The sequence below is a fragment of the Diabrotica virgifera genome, chromosome 10 (assembly GCF_917563875.1).
Source record: "Diabrotica virgifera virgifera chromosome 10, PGI_DIABVI_V3a".
In the NCBI taxonomy this organism is placed as follows: domain Eukaryota; kingdom Metazoa; phylum Arthropoda; class Insecta; order Coleoptera; family Chrysomelidae; genus Diabrotica; species Diabrotica virgifera.
Genome location: NC_065452.1, coordinates 43230519 through 43252621, shown reverse-complemented (window position 1 = coordinate 43252621; position 22103 = coordinate 43230519). Strand labels below are relative to the sequence as shown.

The following is a 22103-nucleotide window of genomic DNA, read 5'->3' as shown; positions in this document are numbered from 1 at the left end:
ATCTCTCCGACCGCCATTTCCTTGTAAAAGTTAAAGATCAGTGCACTAACTTATATCCAATCAACGCTGGAGTACCTCAGGGTAGTGTCCTTGGACCAGTTCTCTACCTACTCTACACAGCAGATCTTCCTACAAGCCAAAACATCATCACAGCCACATATGCAGATGACACAGCAATCATTGCAGCTCACTCAAACCCGTACATCGCCTCGCAACTGCTCCAGACAAATCTCGACAGTATAAATATCTGGTTACAAACATGGCGAATTAAAGTAAACGAAAGCAAGTCAGTACATATAACGTTCACTAATCGAAAAGATACGTGCCCAACCGTCTCAATAAATAATCAAGTACTACAACAAAAGGATGACGTAAAATACCTAGGTATGCACTTGGACCGCAGATTAACGTGGAAGAAACACATATTCACGAAAAGAAAACAGTTGGGTCTGAAACTCAGTAAAATGTACTGGCTGATGGGAAAAAGGTCACAACTGAGTTTGTACAATAAAATTTTAGTATACAAGGCAGTGATTAAGCCAATATGGAGCTATGGTATCCAACTGTGGGGATCTGCGTCGAGATCCAATATCGACATCCTGGAGAGATTCCAATCGAAAACCTTGCGCATTATCACAAATGCACCGTGGTACATGCCCAATGAACACATCAATCGTGATCTCCAAATGAAGACTGTCAAAGAAGAAATTGCCAGTTACGCCCAAAAATACGACCTCCGACTACAAAACCACCCCAACAGGCTAGCGAAGAACCTAATGAGACCCCAGGCAAACAGAAGGCTAAAGCGCCACACTCCAAGCGATCTACGAACAAGATTTTAAATTTTAAATTTTCAAAAATATTTTATTTATTATAGAGTTTTATTTATAGGGTTTTATTTATTAGTCACAAATAATTTTGTTAAGTACTAAAATTATGATTTTATAGGTTATTGTCACTGGACAGTCTCCTGCAAGTCTCTTTTAATTGTTAAACAATTTACTTATTGTAATCATTATTACAGATTGTAAATAAATGGGATGTTAAAAAAAAAAAAAAAAAATCTATTACATTTATGAATAGCACTGGGCTGAGACTTCCCCTTGTCTAACTCCTTGAGTTGTTTCAAACGGTTCTGACTGTATATTTAACATTCTTACTTTATTTGGTGTTTTTATGTATATACTCTTTGTTGCTTCTATCAGTTCTTCACTTACTTCCTTCTTCTTTAGGCTTTCCCATATATCTTTTCTTTTGACTGAGTCGGATGCTTTTTCCATGTCTATAAAGCTCAGATATATTTCTCTATTTTTCTTTAATGCTTTTTCTATTACTTGTTGCATGGTGAATATATGGTCTTGTGTGTTGTGTCCTTTCCTGCATCCACTTTGTACGTCCTCTAATTTATGTTCTACTTCTTTTCTGATTTTCCTTTCTATTATGGTTTCGTATACTTTTGCTGCTACACATAGTAGTGATATACCTCTATAGTTCTTACAGTCTCTTGTGTTTCCTTTCTTGTATATAGGTATAATTACTGCATTTGTCCATTCTCTGGGTATTACTTTTCTCTGCCATATTAGGTTATATATGTATAACAATTTTTTTTTTGCTTTTACTCCTATATATTTCATCATTTCTGGTGCTACTTCATCGCTTCCTGATGCTTTTCCAATCTTTATTATTGCTTCTTCTAGTTCTTCTTTTTCTATAGTTTCTGGATTTTCTGTGTTTCTCATGGATACTCTCTTGATGTGGCTTTCCTTCTCCATTGTATTCGCTTGATTTCCATTCAGTATCAGCTGAAAATGTTCCCTCCATCTTTCCATATATAAGCATAATTGCTTATAAAGAGGAAGAAGAAGAAGGATTTTGAAAGATAATTTCATTCATTAATTCAGTACCACCAATATTAGATTTTTGTTGGTCTTTTAAAAGCAAATATAAATTCATGCAATATTTACGTATTTATTAAAAACGTATTATATTAACGTATTATATTAAACGTATTATATTAAACGTATTATTATATTCCAACATAAACGTCATTGATTCATATCATGTCGCCCTGGGATTTTCATTAGTGTGATAGCGGGAACAAATTGGCAGTGCACCACCAAGTGTGATGAGCTTTACATTCTCTCATCGAACAAGTTTGCTGTATGTATATGTTTTCCAGTTGTTAATTATATAGTGACGGTCTACTTCTATACTTTTTGGAATAATACAGTCGACTCGCGTTAATTCAAACCTGCGATAATTCAAATCTCTCAAATATAATATCACGAGTATATAATTCATATCTCTCTCAAATAAATAATTCAAAGTTGTCACGAGTTCCCTACAAAATCTCTTTATATTTCGAACTAAATCAAAACATTATTATACACTTGGTAATTCGAACGAAAAATATCATTGCTATATAACAAAAAGACGCTTTAATTCGAACTCATCGGCGTCCAACACTCGACAATTCAAAGTTGTGTGTGTGTTTGTGTTTTATTGGCACTGGTTAAAGCAACAAAAAAGTTTCAGACAGAAAGAGGCGCAGACAGAGAACCAGCAATAGAACCATTAGTTGACATCAGCGGTGTGAGTTTTTCTGACTTTGTTCAAGTGGATGAAGATGTTGCTGTCTCAGGTTCACTAACCGATGTCAAAATTTTATCTACGACAGATACGAATGAAAAAAGTAACGATGAAGAAAAGTACGATACATCAGAACCTTTGGCAGAGGTGTCAGTTAAGGAAGCAAGATCCTCATTCGATACCTTACAAACCTTCTGTCTACAAAACTTGTCAGAAACATTTCAGGCACTTTTACACATTTCAGTTAATAAATAATCAACACTTAATAATTCGAAATTTTATATATTTTCTCTCACAAATTTCGAACCATTTGATATTTCAAACACTCAATAATTCTTAATATTTTAAGAGTCCCTAGAGTTTCGAATTAATGAGAGTCGACTGTATGTGTAATAATTGTGTATATACTAAAATCACAATATAGATGCACTAGAAATAAACAAACCAAGACATGTTGAATGTTACAAGGAGCATTCCCGAATCATGATATGATTTACAATGTATAAACTTTGTAAATCATGATTTTGGGATTTACAATGTACTAGATTTAGCCATACGGCTCACACTCCCTCTAAGGGGAAAATTGACTCATCTCAGATACCTACGGTATCAAAAGGATTGAGCTCTGGTGGGACTCTTTCCGTGTTATCGAGCCCTAGGTGACTTGGTATGCTGGAGTATCTCCCAGAAATTTTCGTACACATCTGGCCGTCGCGAGTAGTACAGCTTTCTGCATGGCATTATAAAGGTGTTCATTTAGACCCAGCTTTTTTATATTTTCGAGGAGGTTCTTCGGAATGACTCCAGTAGTAGACATAATAATAGGTATCGTCTGGGTACTTTGCATTCTCCATTGTCTTCGTATTTGAATTTCCAGATCTCTGTACTTGGCGATCTTTTCAGTAAATTTACTACGTAGATTATTGTTGTTAGGTATCGCCACATCAATCAGTGTTGTTTGTCTTGTTAATTTATTAACTAGTACGAGATCTGGTCTATTATGTGCCACTGTTTGGTCTGTGAGCACAGTCCGGTCCCAGTATAGCTTGTAGTTGCCATCCTCAAGCATACTTTCAGGGACGTATTGATAATATGGGAGATGGTCCGTTTGGAGAAGTCCCAGCTTGATAGCTATCTCTTGATGAAGGATTTTCCCACTGCGTCATGCCGTTCCTTGTATTCAGTTGCAGCAAATGCCTGGCAGCCCCCTGTAAGATGTTGGATGGTTTCTTGGGTTCAGCATCCATATCGGCATTTGTCGTTCTGGATCTGAGGGTCTTTGACGATATTACAATGTATCCAGACTTAGCCATACGGCTCACACTCCCTCTAAGGGGAAAATTGACTCATCCCAGATACCTACGGTATCAAAAGGATTGAGCTCTGGTGGGACTCTTTCCGTGTTATCGAGCCCTAGGTGACTTGGTATGCTGGAGTTTCTCCCAGAAATTTTCGTACGCATCTGGCCGTCGCGAGTAGTACAGCTTTCTGCATGGTCTTATAAAGGTGTTCATTTAGACCCAGCTTTTTTATGCTTTCGAGGAGGGTCTTCGGAATGACTCCAGTAGTAGACATAATAATCGGTATCGTGTGGGTACTTTGCATTCTCCATTGCCTTGTACTTGGCGATCTTTTCAGTAAATTTACTACGTAGATTATTGTTGTTAGGTATCGCCACATCAATTAGTGTTGTTTGTCTTGTTAATTTATTAACTAGTACGAGATCTGGTCTATTATGTGCCACTGTTTGGTCTGTGAGCACAGTGCGGTTCCAGTATAGCTTGTAGTTGCCATCCTCAAGCATACTCTCAGGGACGTATTGATAATATGGGAGATGGTCCGTTTGGAGAAGTCCCAGCTTGATAGCTATCTCTTGATGAAGGATTTTTCCCACTGCGTCATGCCGTTCCTTGTATTCAGTTGCAGCAAATGCCTGGCAGCCCCATGTAAGATGTTGGATGGTTTCTTGGGCTTGACATCCATATCGGCATCTGTCGTTTTGAACCTGAGGGTCTTTGATGATATATTTCAGGTAATTTCTGGTTGGTATAACCTGATCCTGAATAGCCAGTAATGAACCCTCCGTTTCAGGGAACATCTTTCCTGATGTCAACCAGTAGTTCGACGCTATATTGTCGACATAATCTTGTCTGACCTCATTGGGATGTCGCCCGTGCAGAGGTTTACCCATCCAGGCGCGCAATTTTTCGTCCTTAGTAAGGTGGTTTATGCGCATTTCTGGTTCCCTCAGTTTGATCGGTGTTGTGTCATCTACTGCGCAAATAGCGCGATGTAGAGTAGATGTCTTAGCTTGCATCTGAAAATAAGTTCTTAAATTAGCAATTTGTTTATCTAATTGCTCACCTATATCCATAAGTCCTCTTCCTCCTAGATTCCGTGGTAATGTCGTTCTTTCTACTGCACTTTTAGGATGGTGTTTTTGTGCCTTTGTGAGGTGTGTTCGTACTTTTCGCTGAAAATTTTCTATATTTGTTTTTGTCCACTTAACAATACCAAATGAATAGCTAAGCGCGGAACAAGCGTAGGTGTTTAGTGCCTTAAACAAATTTTTACTGTTAAGCTGTGAACGAAGCAGCTGTTTTATCCTTCGTATGAACTCAGTAGTTATCTCAGTTTTCATTTGCTTATGGTCAATTTTCTGCGCCTGCTTTACTCCAAGATATTTGTATATATCGTTTTCACCCATGGCCTCGATGTTCTGGCCGTTTTGCATATCGAATCCACCGGGCTGTATCTTTCCTCTGACTATATTTAAAACGCGGCACTTGTCTAGTCCAAAGTACATATTAATATCATTAGAGAATGTTTCTACTGTTTTTAGCATCTCTTCTAGATTGTCTCGAGTAGAAGCCATTAATTTCAAATCATCCATATACAACAGATGATTAAGCTTCGCTACTACAGTATTGTTGTTTTTAATGCTAAAACCTGAGTCAGTGGAGTTTAATAGCTGTGATAGAGGGTTCATAGCCAAACAGAACCACAATGGACTCAGCGAGTCTCCTTGAAACAGGCCCCGGTTGATTGCGATATTTTCCGTTTCGATATTGTTTTCACCAGTTATTTGGAGGTGAATTTTAGTCTTCCAAGTTTTCATTGTATGCCTTAAAAAAGTCACTATGTTATCATCGACTTTGCATATTCTTAATATATCCATAAGCCATTCATGCGGCACTGAATCAAAGGCCTTTTTGTAGTCAATAAAGGCAGTAAAGAGGTTCCTTTTTTTGGTGAATGCCTGGTTAGAAATGACTGAGTCGATGATCAGTTGTTCTTTGCAACCCATAGAACCCTTAGCGCATCCTCTCTGTTGAGGCTCTATGATATTGTTTAGAGCACAGTGTTGGTAGATACGCCGGGTTATACAGGATGTGACCAATTTATACAAAGTTGGAAGACAAGTAATTGGGCGGTACTTGGCTGGATCTTGGGTGTTATTTTGATCCTTCGGTATTAAATAAGTGGTTCCCTGAGTTAGAAATGATGGTATTTCCTGCCGGTTAGAAATAACATGATTAATTAATGTTGATAAACACTCATGAATACTCCAAAACTTCTTAAGCCAGAAGTTCTGAACTCCGTCTGGTCCAGGAGATTTCCAGTTATGAAGCTCTTTGATGATATTTGAGACCTTATCGGTAGTGAATGGTTCGTAGTTAGCTGTGACGTAGTGGGGACAGTTGTGCGTCGTATCTTCTATCCAGCCAGCATTGTTGTTAAGAGCAGCTGGCGTGGAAAGTTGATTTCCCCAAAACTCATGAATCTCTTCTTGGCTTGGGTAAGACTTGTCGACACTTTCTACAGTGGAATTGAGTTTTCGGTAGAATGCCTTCTCAGAGTTCTCAAAAAGTGCATTGTCACATTTTCGGTTATTACTAACTTTATACCTTCTTAATCGACCTGAATAGAAGGAGAGTTTTTGTTTTAATGTATCCAGACACTGTTGGGCTGTGTTATTTTCTGGATCGTATCTCGAGTGTCTTGCAGTGCTCCGCATTATTTCTTCAGCTCTCTTAATGACTTTTCTACTTGTTACACCTCTTATATATTCTGTTACTTGACCAATATCCCTACGCAGTAATTCAATTTTTCCGAGAAGCCTTTTTCCCAGGGTGCAGTTCTGTTACCAGTCCTTCCGTTATTAGTACCCCGTCGTGTTCTGATCTTAACGCCCATTACATTAGCAATTGCTGTTGCTGCACAGTAGATTAGCATATGCAGATATTCCAATGAGTGAGCTTCTACGACATAGTTGGGTAGGACTTCAATGTTCACAATTTGTAGCAGCGCATCTAGTTTCTTACAAGAGTTTATTCGTGGTAGCGGTGGTCTGCTAAGTGGATTTGTTCCATTTAACTCTTGTACGGCACGAGCCATTTCGTTTGCTAGACTATCGTGCAACTCGTTATTTTCCTGCTCTGTATTGTCAGGTTGAGTTTCTGGTATGGGAATCTCAGGAATCTGCTCATCAAGGATTTCATTAGGGACTTGATCTAAAACTAGCTCTTGGTTGTTAATCTCCCGTTCGACTTCGCTTTTGATCGTATTGCGTCTAGTCTCTGGGATAAGGTTGTTTCTTATGATTACCCGGTATTGATCTGATACTCTTTGCTCCGATACTTGAATATCTGGGTACTCCCTGCAAAATTCGGCATACAACTGTTGTCTGTAGCCGATCGCTTCTTGACCAAGGTTTGTCACCTTATAATAGAACCGCAAAATGCTTTCGTCAATGGACACAGTCCATTTCATGCGCTGCCTCGGTCGTCCCGCTTGAGTGAGCGCCGGCTGATGTTACAGCGCAGCACCTTCAGCGAGTGGAGCTCTTGCTGTTGTTTGGCTCGCTTGTGGTTGTTTTTGTTGTTGTTGTTGGGCTGTAGCTGTTTGTGTGACAGGGGTCCGCCTCCTCAACACCCTGCCACCGACGTCCCGCATGTTGTCACGTCCAGCGCCGGCTCCAGACGTGCCCTGGCGATCCCCAGGCAGCGATCCTAAACATAAACCATAATTCTCCATATTAATGGGTGTGCATTTTATACCTACTGCCAGGTGCCAGTTTTTGTTCCACGGCAAGTATCCCTGCTACTCTCTGGGTATTGGCGCTACGAATACCCAGAAAGTATCCCCCATTCGCAGGGGGCCGCGCTTGATAGAAGAACTGACAAAAAACTCCCACAGGTTACAATGTATTATTATTATTATTATTAACATTCAATAAGAGTAGAGGATTAGAATCCTATTATACTCTAAAAGCTAAACAAATTCTGGTACTTAGCTGTTTTACACTTAAGCTGAATTACATATAATTAAATTAAAAATACAATTAATTATTATCGAGTCTATTCTTAAAACTATTTGTACTAGGAGCCATAGCGACATAAGGCGGTAAATAATTCCAAGCATGAAAACCCCTATTTGATAAAAAGTTTAACCTGATGTTGGTTCTGCAGAGTTCTCTTCTTAGCTTTCTGGGATGGCCTCTTAACCGCTCATCTGTATTTATTGTAAAGAAATTTCTGAGTGAAGAAGTTTCGTAATGAAATGAATTGAATGTTGTAATTAAGTCGCCTCTAAGTCTGCGGGCGGATAACGGAACTAAATCCAAGATCCTTAAACGATCTTCATATGAGGGACGCACCAATGAATACGGGATCCGTGTTACTCGTCGCTGTACATTTTCCAGCATATTTACGTCACGCTGAAGAACCGGACACCACACTGAATTAGCAAATTCTAATATAGGTCTCACATAAGTTTTATACAATTTTGCCAAGGTTTGACTGTCACAGGACGAAAACACTTTACTAATAAGGTATACCATGCGATTGGCTTTATTACACTGTTGCAATGTTTGAGGAGTCCAGGACAATTGTGAGTCTATTAACACGCCGAGATCAGAGTGACAATCGGTCTTCTTTAAAACGGTGCCATTAATAAAATAATTTAACCGAGAGTTATTTTTGCCGACATGAAGAACGACACATTTTTCTATATTAAGCGGTAGCAACCAGTCAGTACACCATCGAGAAATGCTGTCCAAGTCTTTTTGCAAACACTGAGAGTTTATTTTAGGATTGTTGTACAGCTTTGTGTCATCCGCATAAACCGATAACTTTGATGAAATGATGTATTTTAGCTCCGATGTAAATATATTAAACAGTAGTGGCCCTAGAACAGATCCTTGGGGGACTCCACTTATTACGTCATATAGGGGGCTATTTGAAGACTGTATTCTTACTGAAAATTTTCTTTCACTTAAGAAGGCTGAAATCCAGTTTAACAGTTGCCCACGAATTCCAATCCTGTTTAATTTTTTCAAAAGCCTTTCTCTTGGAACTTTATTGAAAGCCTTGCTAAAATCTAAGTAGATAATATCAATATCCTGTCCCATATCTATTTCGGTAGTCCAGTCATTTAGGCAACACAACAAGTTGGTAACAACTGATCTTCCACTGGTAAAGCCATGTTGTTCGTTCGGGATTATTTGGTGCTGGTTCAAAAATATATGTAAATTATCCACAATAATTGATTCCATAACTTTGGATATATCTGGAGTGAGACTAACAGGCCTATCATTTTTGGGGTCGAGTTTATCTCCTTTCTTAAAAACTGGTTTCACCCGTGCTTCTTTCCAAATAAGTGGCAGAGTAGCAGAGTGGAATGATTGTTCCATAAGCAAATGGAGTGGATATTTTAGAGCATTTGCACATGATTTCAAGAAAGTAGGAGAAAGATTATCCTGGTCCTGGAGATTTGTTGGTGTCAAGTTCTTTAAGTTTTTTTAAAAATATCATCAGGAGAAAATTATACTGAGGTAATAGAACTATGATTTAAGGGTTCATAATGCAAGTCTGGGAGCGGGCCATCAGGTTCTAAAGTAAAAGATCCGTAAAAGCTCTCAGCAAAAGTTGTAGCCACTTTCAAATCATCATTTGTAATATCACCTGAGTCTGTTTTTAATTGAGGAACAGAAACTTTTGTGTTTATGGAAGTTCTAAAATACTTATAAAACTTCTGTGGGTTATTGCTGTCTATAATATTTTTTTCATAGTCTCTCCTAGCATTGCAAATTTTTGTTTTCAATAGATTGGCAACATTCCTATGCGTAACAAAATCATTCTCCAAACGTGATCTTTGATACTTTTGCCAAAGAGCCTTCTTTCTCTTAATCAATCTTTGAATATCCCAATTAATCCAATGTTTAGAAGGAAATGTAGTTATAAGTCTTGAGCTTGTATTCTTTTTTATGATGTTGTTATATTGTTCATGAAGAATATTCCAGTTTTCCTGTAAATTTGGTAACGATAGAACGGAAGCCCAGTCAACCAGTGACACATCATGATTAATATTTCTATAATCAATGAAATATCTTGATGAGTATAGTTTTTTTGGATCCGTAACAAGAATTAACTGCATTTGAAACTGAAGAATTGCATGATCGGATTTAGCAAAAGGGGGATAGTATTCTAGATTGTTTATTAAATCATTATCAGAAGTAATAATTAAATCCAACGTGGAGGGTTGCTACCCAGAACGGAAACGAGTTGGTTCAGTAACGATTTGTTGGAGATGTGAATCTTGTACAAAATCAAGAAGAAGTCTAGATGAATCATTTTGAGGTACAGGATGTGGCCAGTTTAAATCTCTATGATTGAAGTCACCGGCGATAATTAGGTTTTTGTAAGTTGAAGCTAGAAAGGATAAACAATTAATAAGTTGAACATAATTATGTTGTAAATCATTGTAAATGATACATTGTAAATCATGATTCGGAAGTGCTCCTTGTAACATTCAACGTGGCTTGGTTTGTTTATTTCTAGTGCATCTTTATTGTGATTTTTTTTAGTCGATGATAATATAGTGACCTTTTTAAAACATATAATGACTGAGTGGAAGACAACAATTCACCTTCAAATACCTGGTGAAAACAATATCGAAACTGAAGATATCCCAATTATCCGGGGGCTTTTCCAGGGGGACTCCTTGAGTCCACTTTGGTTCTGCCTGGCAATGAACCCACTATCTCAGCTACTGAATTCCACTGACTCAGGTTTCAGCATCAAAAATAATAATACTGTTGTGGCGAAGCTTAATCATTTGTTGTATATGGATGATTTAAAATCATTGGCTTCCACTCTACAACACCTAGATCAGATGCTGAAAACTGTAGAAACCTTTTCTAATGATATTATTATGCACTTCGGCCTAGACAAGTGCCGTATCTTAAATAATAATATAGTTAGAGGACAGGTTCAGCCCGGTGGTTTCGATATGCAAAAGGGCCAGAACATCGAGGCCATGGGTGAAAATGACATGTATAAATATCTCGATGTAAAGCAAGCTCGGAAAATTGACCATAAACAAATGAAAACCGAACTAACTTCCATAGGCGTAACCAGGGGGGTTTTGGGGGTTATAACCCCCCCTCATTGGGATGTACTTTGAGCTCTATACGCTTAACACCATAGCCCTCAGAGACCTTCCAGTAGTTGTACCCCCCCCCTTTCAAGTAGTTGTAACCCCCCCTTAGGATCATCCTGGTTACGCCTATGCTAACTTCTGAGTTTGTACGAAGGGTAAGACAGCTTAATCGGTCATATCTCAATAGTAAAAATTTGTTTAGGGCATTAAATTCGTATGCCTTTTCCGCGCTAAGCTAGGTATTATCAGGTGGTCAAAAACGGATATAGATAGTCTTCAGCGGAAAGCAAGAACACTTTTCACAAAGGCACAAAAACATCATCCCCGCAGTGCAGTAGAGAGAACAACATTACTGCGGTATCTAGGGGAAAGAGGACTTATGGACATAGGTGAGCAATTGGATAAACAAGTTGCCAACTTGAGAACTTATTTTCAGGCGCAGGCTGAAACATCTACGTTACATCGTGCAATCTGCGCAGTAGATGACTCAACGCCGCTTAAACTGAGGGAACAAGAAATGCGCATAAACCACCTATCTAAGGACGAAAAGGGATGGGTAAACCACTGCACGGGCGGCATCTCAATGAGGTCAATCAAGCATATGTCGACAATAGAGCGTCGAACTAGTGGTTGGTATCAGGAAAGATGTTTCCCGAGACGGAGAGTTTCCTACGTGCCATTCAGGATCAGGTTATTCCAACTAGAAATGACCTGAAGTACATTGCCAAAGATCCTCAGGTCCAAAACGACAAATGCCGATAAGAATCCATCCAACATCTTACCGGTGGCTGCCAGGCGTTTGTCGGAACTGATTATAAAGAACGCCACGACTCAGTAGGAAAGATTCTTCACCAAGAACTAGCTAGCAAACTTGGACTTCTCCAAACCGACCATCTCCCTTATTATCAATACGTCTCTGATGGAATGCTTGAAAACGACAACTACAAGCTATACTGGGATCGCACTGTGCTCATATACCAAACAGTGGCAAGTGGCACACAATAGACCGAATCTCATACTAGTTAATAAAATTACTAGGCAAACAACATTAATAGAGGTGGCTATACCATACCTAACAACAATAATCTGCGTATTAAGCACAGCGAAAAGATCGTCAAGTATAGAGATAAAATTTTTATACGCTACGTTAACTAGCGCTATGCCTGGATAGTTCTAACATTCTGTTTTACTTCCTTTTTTGAGTATAAGGCGTAATATTGCATCTGTCCATTCAGCAGGTACCACTTCTTCTTTCCACACCTTTTCAAGTAGTTACTGTATTTTATCTGCTATAGTATAGATTCTTATATTTGTTAAATCTTTAAATTCTACATATGCTCAAAAATAGAGTTTTAATTGCTACATTTTTCTTTCCAGGAAATGCAATGACTCACAGGTGTTCGTCAATAATGGTTGGACCCATTGCATTAACACGTGCAAGGAAAAAACGGAATGTGGACAAGTTGAAGTACCAGAAGGTCATCTAGACGCGTGTAGAGTTTGTAACTCTACCGGCCAAAACTGTGGAATTGCTAAAGGTTCGCATGCTGGTAAAGGTATTGTGGATTCCGATTTCGTCTTGTACGTATCTGCCATGGAATCAGAAAGATGCAATAAATCCTTAACTGTAGCTTACGCCGCGTATTGTCAACAGGAGAATACTCTAGATCGGTAAGTTTGCACTGCTTAGTTGTTATCGTGATATTCAAATAGTTTCACAGTCAAAAATCAGTTATTCACAGTTTTTATGTTATTAAAATAACATACAAGCTGCGCATTAGTGATGTAACGAATATTCGTATTCGCATTCGCTTATATTCGCATACTTTTGCATACTCGCATTCGTATTCGCATTCGCGAAATTTGTGCGAATGTTTTGCGAATATCAGAAAAAAATAATTTGAAGATAACATTAGGTTAATAAAATCAAAATCTACCCACTTCTTATCACCTTTTTTTATTAAGAATAGGTAACAACCTCGTATAATCACATTATCAACCTTCACTTTATTTTATTATTTGGTATGATATAATAGTGCTTAAAGGAAGAAACCCATTATGAACGCCCGGCACGGCACAGGACAGTCCAAATTGATTTTTGTATGGTTTTAAATGCAACGTAACCCATTATGAGCGGCCAGCTCGGCCCGGCACAGTCCAGCACGCAAACGGAACGGCCAAAATTCTCCGAGGAGAATAAAATCCGTTGAAGTCGAACGGCCTGAACGGCCAGTCGGCGCCAGTGCGTCATAATTGTTGTAGTAAGCAGATATTGTTGATTTTTTAATTGAAAGCGCATGTTTGTTTTGAAGTATGGAAATATAAAATTTGGTTTCAGACATTCGAAAATATTTGACTTAGACTTGGACTTTCTCAACATTTTCTTTTTTGATTCATTTGCATATGTTGGATAATAAAAAAGTTAGGTACAACTAGCCATGTTCTTCACCAATACGGTTTTTTTTTAATAAGTGCGACAAACTTTATGGGGCAATTCTGCATGAAAAAATAATGAATGTTTGCTTTATAAAGATATGTTCACAAATGCTTCGTTTCCGAGATACGGGATGTTTAATTTTTTCTTACAAACTGACAGTTTATTTGTTGCTCTAAATTCGGTTAAGATATGCAAATGAAATTTAGTAGGTTTTAAGAGGTAGATATTGCGCATTTTTTGACATACAAATTAGAATTTTATATTCACCATTGGCGTGCATACGGGTATAAATATTTTAGAAACATCCCGGATGCACGCCAATGGTGAATATAAAATTCTTAATTGTATGTCAAAAAATGCTCAATAACTACCTCTTAAAACCTACCAAATTTCAGTTGCATATCTCAACCGGTTTTAGAGCAACAAATAAACCGCCAGTTTGTAAAAAAAAATTCAACATCCCGTATCTCGAAAATGAAGCATTTGTGGACATATGTTTATAAAGCAAACGGTCATTATTTTTTCATGCAGAATCGCCCCTTAAAGTTTGTCACACTTATTTAGAAACACCCTGTATTGATGAAGAACGTGGCTAGTTGTTAAAGTACCTTACTTTTTTATTATCCAACATAAGCAAATTAATCAAAAAAACAAAATGTTAAGAAAGTCTAAGGCTACAATTCAGTTTTAATCTTAATATTTTATCTATGTTGTAATATTCTACAGAGTGTTCCGAACTTTAAGGAAAAAACACAATATGTTTGTTACACCGGGTATAAAATTACGTTTACCTGTCTAGCAACAATATTAACACATTGAGGTTCTTAAATAATAAAGCTATAGCATACTAAAAAAATCACTCAAATCGGACAACAGGTTTAGGAAATTCGAGGTATCAAACGTGTATAATTCATCTAGTGACCTAATTTTTTTGCCCGCCAGTGTATATCAAACTTAAAATTTTAAATGAAAAACTGAAACTTTATTGACAAACTACCCAAATTTTAGCTCTTATAAACGATTGTGATGTGAATTAAAAAAATATCTCAAGTTCTATGGGTCGTACAAATTTCATTTTTTTTGTAAAAATACATTTTGTATAAAATTTCAGATTGGATATTCTGTTTTTTTTTTTGTACGGCACAGATTTTTATAAGGCGAAAAATGGTACTTCATTCTTCATCCATTACATATTTATAAGTAAACAATAAGTAAAACATTAATATACTTTTTTAAAAACATGAAAATTTGAGACCTTGCTAAGATAATGAGACCAAACAAACTCATTGAAAAAGCACTTGTAAAGCCATTTAAATATTGTCCTTTTTTCTCAAATGGAATAAACAAATAAAATTGTTTACTATAGTCTTTTTACTACAAAAGCAAGATTACGTAGGTCAAAATTTGTGACGTCAGAGCACTGCCAAATCATTAGAATGTGACTTTTCATCATGGCCACGTTAATGTAATTAATTGTCAGATATTTTCTTTGTTTTTGTTTTCTGTACAAATAGTATCTCTAATTCTTTATTCTAATTAATGATGTAAATAGGTTTTCATTTCTTGCCGAAATATATATTAATAATACGCCGAAATATTTGTAATGTTAATTAACGTAAATAAACATCAACTTTAAAATTGTTGGCACAGCTATAATACGACACCCACACGGAACTGACCGATCTTGCAAAAGTGTCAACATGGTATTATAAGAAGAAAAACGTAATCGCGATTAAATTGAGAATTTTAGAATTATATTAATTAAATAACCAAAAACATTTTTTATTATTAATAATATAAATTTTATGAAACAATCCTTTAAGTTAAATACTCCAAGAAAATAATAATGTTATTTAAATATATTAGACAATCGTACGCTACTGATGTGACAGTTCTGTGTTGCTACATTTTTACTTCATTTCGTACACAATTTGATTCAAAATATAGCTTTAAAACACTGTTCTGTTTTTATAAATACCTACATATTAAATATAGCTTAATTTAAAAACTATTGTAATTATTGTTGTGTAACCTATACTATTGTGTTTGTATTGAGAAACATATTAAGCCAAATAAAATTAATAGATTATTTTGAACAAGAGCGAAATAATGGGATTCCCTTTTACCATTAACTGCAGAGAAGTAAGTTAAAAGAATTTAGATTAAGATAAGATTATTATTAGATTTAAAAATCAGAGAGTTTTCTTATGAATTTTAGCGTTTGCAATACTTAGTTTTAAAAATATTAAATAATTTATTTTAATGATTATACCTACACTATGATAATATTGTTGTTAATTAATATATTTCGGCAAGTAATGAAAACCAATTGACATCATTAATTAGAATAAATAATTATAGATATTATTTTTATAGTAAACAAAAAAAAAGAAAAATATCTCTGACAAGTAATGACATAAACGTGGCCATGATGAAAAGTCACATTCTAATGTTTTGACAGTGCTCTTACGTCAGAAATTTTGAACTACGTAATCTTGCTTTTGTAGTAAAAAGACTATATATAAAAATTCACATTAAAATGTGTTTTAAATATTTTTATCGTTTATTTTAATAATTATAATTAACTGAAAAACATGCTTACTTTTAGTGATGAGCAAAATAAGAACAAGACCAAGACCAGGCTAGTCTTGGTCTTGGTCTTGTTCTTGCAAGCTTGGTCTTGGTCTTGGTCTTGCAGCTAAAAGGCAGTATTGGTCTTGGTCTTGGTCTTGCACTAGCCGGTCTTGTTCTTGGTCTTGGTCTTGCTGCAAGAGTCTTGCTGGTCTTGCTTTTTTGGTAGTAATAATTTGAACCGAACAATTTCGAATAAAATGTACATTGAAATAAATAAAAATGTGAAGAATGAAACTATATTTTTTGCTTTAAAATTTTAAAAGAATGCAGAATGTAGTTTCAAACGGATACCAATTTTAACATTATGCATTCACCTAATTATTTCATTAAAAAGTATTGTAACAAAAGAGAAATCTTGGACGACCGCCGTATAACAGTAAACACCTCGAGAATGACGTCATCGAATGATCTAGGCCTCGGCGGAAAGGAGGAGGGACTTCTCGAACGTACGATCCGTAGGCGGAACACACTGATAGCTAGAGATGGGCGTCGATTGTTCCAGAATAACAACTGGGTATAAATACGAGCATATTTGTAAATACAGTTTGGTCTTAAGCTAAAGTTTGTAAAGTAAACTTGTATAAATAAATAATAAAGTCGTAAATAAATACGAACCGCTAGTTTTATTGTAATTATAAGTAATTACAATAGTCACGTTACAGTTGGTGTCGGTGTTCGGTAAACTTAGTGCGATATAAATAAGTGAATTACAGAGAGACTTTAAAAGACTTTTGAACTTTATTCGTTGGGAATAACCGGAGTGCGTTAATTGTTCGGTATTCGGAAAGACTTTTAAAAGACATTTTGAAAAGTACGTGTGTGCCGACTAAAGATGTTGCTAGAAGAACTTTGCTAAAACAGCTCCGTGAACAATTAGAAGAGTACGAGCAAGATGCCAGTGGGTCCAAGAAAGTCCTGAAAGCACGACTCGAGGAGGTCCTCAAGAAGAATGGAGATGACCCAAAGACGTTCCACTTCCAGTCAGCAGAACAAGCGATCTTATCGAAATTCGAAAGTGTTTCTCAAAAAATCGATGAAACGTCTAAGATAAGTCTAAGTCTTTCTCAAAAGATCGATGAAACTTCTAGAAAGAACAACGAAAAACTCGAAGAAGTTAGTAGACAGAACAACGAGAAACTTGAAGAAGTTAGTAGACAGAACAACGAGAAATTTGAAAGTGTTTCTCAAAAGATCGATGAAACTTCTAGAAAAAGCGACGAGAAATTTGAAAGTGTTTCTCAAGTAATTAAAGACGTTTGTAGACAGAATGACGAGAAATTTGAAGAAGTTTCTAGAACATTCGATAAGATGCAGAAAAGTGTAGAGACCGTAGAAGAAAAGATCAAACAACTAGAGAGCATGATAACCGATACAAAAGTACAACCATCAGTTAATGCAGCAGCGTTAGATCCTGTAGTGAAAGATGAACTACCGAGAGACGAAACGTCGCATAATATGAGATTCAAATTACCACCATTCGATGGAAAGTCCTCTTGGTCCATATATCTTAGACAATTTGAAGCTATTGCGACCGCCAATCATTGGACCGAACAGGAAAAGGCTGTTTCCTTGACTGCTGCTTTGCGAGGTGATGCTGCAGATATATTAAGATCAATTCCTAAGGGTCAAGAAAATTGTTACCAGACCTTGTTCACTCGTCTAGAAAAACGCTATGGAGATGCCCATCTACAATAAGTATACAAAGCACAACTGCGAAGTAGAAGTCAACGAGCAAGTGAGAATCTGCAAGAATTTGAAGCAGATGTGGCTCGTGTGGTGCGGTTGGCTTATCCAGAGGTGCCAGACAGCGTTTTAGAAGAAATTGCAGTAGATACTCTCGTCAATGGGCTGAAAGATAATGAACTACAGAAAGCTTTACGACTAGCAAGGCCGAAAGTTTTAGATGAAGCACTTGCTATTGCATTGGAACACGAAACGGCTAGTCAAACTTCACGAGGCCATAGAGTAAGAACCATTGAAGAAAGTGACGAATACAACGATGAACGTCTGGAGGAAATGATACGGAGAGTATTAAGTAATCAGATGCCAAAGAGACGCGAGCCTAGATGTTGGAATTGTGGAGACGTAAGCCACATTCGTCGTAATTGTAAGAAGATCGTACAGCCGTCAGAAAACTAGAGCGGGTCGACACCAAGGGGCAACTGCCGACCTCGAGAACTAGAGCCCCCATAGTAACTGTCAACCTCACGTCCTCCGGTGGAATCCACAACTTATACATCGAAGGTCGTATCAGTAATAGATGTAGATCATTTTTGGTGGATACAGGTGCAACGAGAACTATCGCACGTCCAGATGTAGTACGAGACCATAATAAATTATCACCTGCAACAGTAAAGCTTAGAACAGCGACTGGTGAGCTAATTAATACATATGGCGAGGCTAATATGTCAGTATCCATTGGCCAGACCACAGTTGAACATCAAGTATTAATTGCCGAGATCTCCGACGAATTCATATTGGGGATGGACGTACTAAGGAAAGTGGGGGCAATATTGGATGTTCAAAATGGAGTTCTCAAGATCAATGGTGAAGAGTTGCCCTTTCACGACGACAAAGAAGATGTCATCCGCTTACTTACTACATGCGACGTAACCATACCCGGTAATAGTGAGAAAATTCTGATGACCATGCTTGATGGACACTGCCGAGAGGGAAGTTTAAGGATGGTCGAAGATGTGGATAATGTCGAGTTCCTAACGGCGAAAACTTTGGTAAAAGTTCGAGATGTGATCCCTGTAAGAGTTATGAATTTAAGGGAAACTGCTATCAAGTTAAGTAGAGGAGCTTTGATCGGGCAGTGTGTTCCCGTGGCTTCAATTTGCTCTGTGAATACCAATGAGAAATCATCGAAGGCGAAGTATCCAAAGGAGCTTGTTGAGATGATCATTGAAAGATGCCAAGATCTTGATCATGAACGAACGGAAAAAGTGACATCTATGCTGATAGAGTATCAAGATGTTTTTGCTATTGACACGAAGGATAAGGGAAAAACAAGCATAGTAACGCATAAAATAAATACCGGAGACGCTCAGCCAATCAGACAACGGCCTAGACGACTTCCATTTGCGAAAAGAGATGAAGCCGAAGAGATTATCAAGGATATGGACAAACAAGGGGTAATTGAACCATCGAATAGTCCATGGACATCACCAGTAGTTCTGGTAAAGAAGAAAGATGGTTCAACGCGTTTTTGTATCGACTACCGCCAGCTCAATGCGGTAACAAAAAAAGATAGTTATCCTTTGCCCAGAATAGACGATACATTGGATACTCTCTCCGGTTCTCGTTGGTTTTCCACACTCGATTTAAAAAGTGGATATTGGCAAGTAGACATGGAGCCAGCCGATCGGGAGAAAACCGCATTTTCGATAGGATCAGGGCTTTGGCAGTTTACGGCTATGCCGTTTGGTTTATGTAATGCCCCTGCCACATTTGAAAGATTAATGGAGGCAGTTTTAAGAGGTCTAACATGGAAAACATGCCTGGTTTACTTGAATGATGTAATTGTGGTTGGAAGGTCCTTTGATGAACATGCCAAGAATCTAATAGAAGTCTTTCAACGATTGAGGGCAGCGAACTTGAAGTTAAGTCCGAAGAAATGTCACATGTTTCGACGAGAAGTTAAGTATTTGGGACATATTGTATCGAGTAATGGTGTAACAGCTGATCCTGAAAAGATTGAAGCAATTAAAGATTGGCCAGTACCAAAAGATAAACATGAAATTAGAAGTTTCCTTGGCCTATGTACATATTACCGACGATTTGTCAAAGGATTTGCCAATATCTCCAAGCCCCTAACAAAGTTGACGGAGGAGGGCAAAAAATATACATGGAGTGAGGAGTGTCAAAAAGCTTTCGAACAACTACAAAGGGCTCTGATCAGTGCACCGATATTAAGCTACCCGGGACAGGCAGGAAAATTTGTTTTGGATACCGATGCTAGCAACAGTGCCATAGGAGCTGTTCTCTCACAAATCCAGGATGGACAGGAAAAAGTCATCGCTTATTTCAGCAAAGTCCTGTCGAAACCAGAAAGAAACTATTGCGTTACCAGAAGAGAACTGCTGGGTGTAGTGAAGGCTTGCGAACATTTCCATAAATACTTGTACGGCAGAAAGTTCCTTCTTCGAACAGATCACGCTGCTCTAAAATGGCTCATACAATTCCGTAATCCAGAGGGCCAGATGGCAAGATGGTTAGAACGACTGCAAGAATATGATTATGAGATAGAACACAGGGCCGGAAGAGTTCATTCAAATGCTGATACCCTTTCGAGACGACCATGCAGTGCAAATTGTAATCACTGTGCCAAATTAGAGGAACGATTTTGCCCCGTGAGACGAACCACCGTAGTTAATGAGCAATAGCAGCCCCAACAGTTACAAAACGCCCAAGAAGATGATCCATGTATAAAAAGAGTATTGGATTGGATGCAGCAAGGTGAAAGACCTAGTTGGCAGAACATTAGTGCATGTAGTCCAGAAGTCAAGGCCTACTGGAGCCAATGGAATTGCCTGGTACTAAAAGATGATCTTCTGTACAGAACCTTTGAGAACGATGATGGTACAGAATCTAAGCTGCAGTTGATTGTACCTAAAAGTAAAGTGTCAGAAGTATTGCGTCAGTTGCATGACGGTACATCAGGTGGACACTTTGGTATTACGAAGACTCTGCAAAAGGTTCGAGAACGGTTCTATTGGGTGAACTGTAAAGATGATGTAAGAAGATGGTGCCGGAAATGTGAACTGTGTGCATCCGGTAATGGTCCAGTTGGTAAAAAGAGAGCACCCATGAGACAGTACAATGTTGGAAGTCCTATGGAAAGAGTAGCAATCGACATTGCAGGTCCATTTCCAGAAACCGATGCTGGAAATAAATACATTCTGGTAGCCATGGACTATTTTACGAAATGGACCGAGGCCTATGCATTACCGAATCAAGAAGCTGCTACCGTTGCAGAGGTACTTGTTAAAGAATTCTTCAGCCGATTTGGTGTTCCCTTGGAGATCCACTCCGACCAAGGGCGAAACTTTGAGTCAGCTCTTTTCCAAAACGTTTGTAAATTGATTGGTGCCAATAAGACCAGAACAAAACCCCTGCATCCTCAATCAGATGGAATGGTCGAGAGGATGAACCGAACGATGGGTAAACACTTGTCCAAAGTTGTATCTGAACATCAGCGAGATTGGGACCAACACATTCATTTATTCCTGATGGCCTACCGCTCGGCCGTGAATGAAACTACAGGTCAAACACCAACCTGCCTGATGTTGGGTCGTGAAGTTCGGTTGTCCTGCGACCTAGAGTTTGGCTGCAGACCTTCCGAGGAATATGTTGCAGGCGAAGAATACGTAGACCGCCTGAAGTTACGAATGAACAACATTCATGAACTTGCCCGACAACACATCCAGATAGCCAGTGACAGAATGAAAGATCAATATGATTCTCGCTGCAAGAATGGAAGCTTCGAAGTAGGTGATCTTGTCTGGCTTTATAATCCACAACGTCGTCGAGGCATGTGTCCTAAACTGCAAAGACAATGGGAAGGTCCGTATGAAGTTAAGAAGAAAATAAATGACGTAATATACAGAATTAAGAAGTTACCAAACGGTAAACCAAAAGTTATTCACATAAATCGTCTTGCACCATATGCTGGCTCAAATGAAACAGAGGAAGCCCGAGTCCTCCAACAGGAGATGAAAGATGCACCACAGCCAAGTTTTAAGGAATTTATGTCAAATTACGCAGAAAGAAATAGTGCTAGATTCGGCGTGACCACAGAAGTTCAGCAAGATCTGTTTGGTGTTCCAGAAAACGTCTCTCTAGCCCACTGTGTTGCCCAAGACCTCGAGATGACTAAAGGAATCTCGTCCGTATTCAATAGAAAGTTCGGCCGCCTGGACGAGTTAAGGAATCAACAACCTAAAATTGGAAGAGTATTGCGATTGGAAGATGGTCCTCGATCTTTGCTGTATATAGT

The 22103-nt window shown here is 38.0% G+C and overlaps 1 protein-coding gene across 2 annotated transcripts in view; it reads left to right on the top strand.

Annotated features, from left to right (window-relative positions):
• LOC126893425 (leishmanolysin-like peptidase) overlaps nt 1–22103 on the top strand; it is a 502521-nt gene that overhangs the window by 378416 nt on the left and 102002 nt on the right. For both annotated transcript variants that reach the window (XM_050663593.1, XM_050663592.1), the window contains exon 5: nt 12409–12702. In XM_050663593.1, the coding sequence (XP_050519550.1) occupies nt 12409–12702 (294 nt within the window). The remainder of the gene's footprint in view (nt 1–12408; nt 12703–22103) is intronic.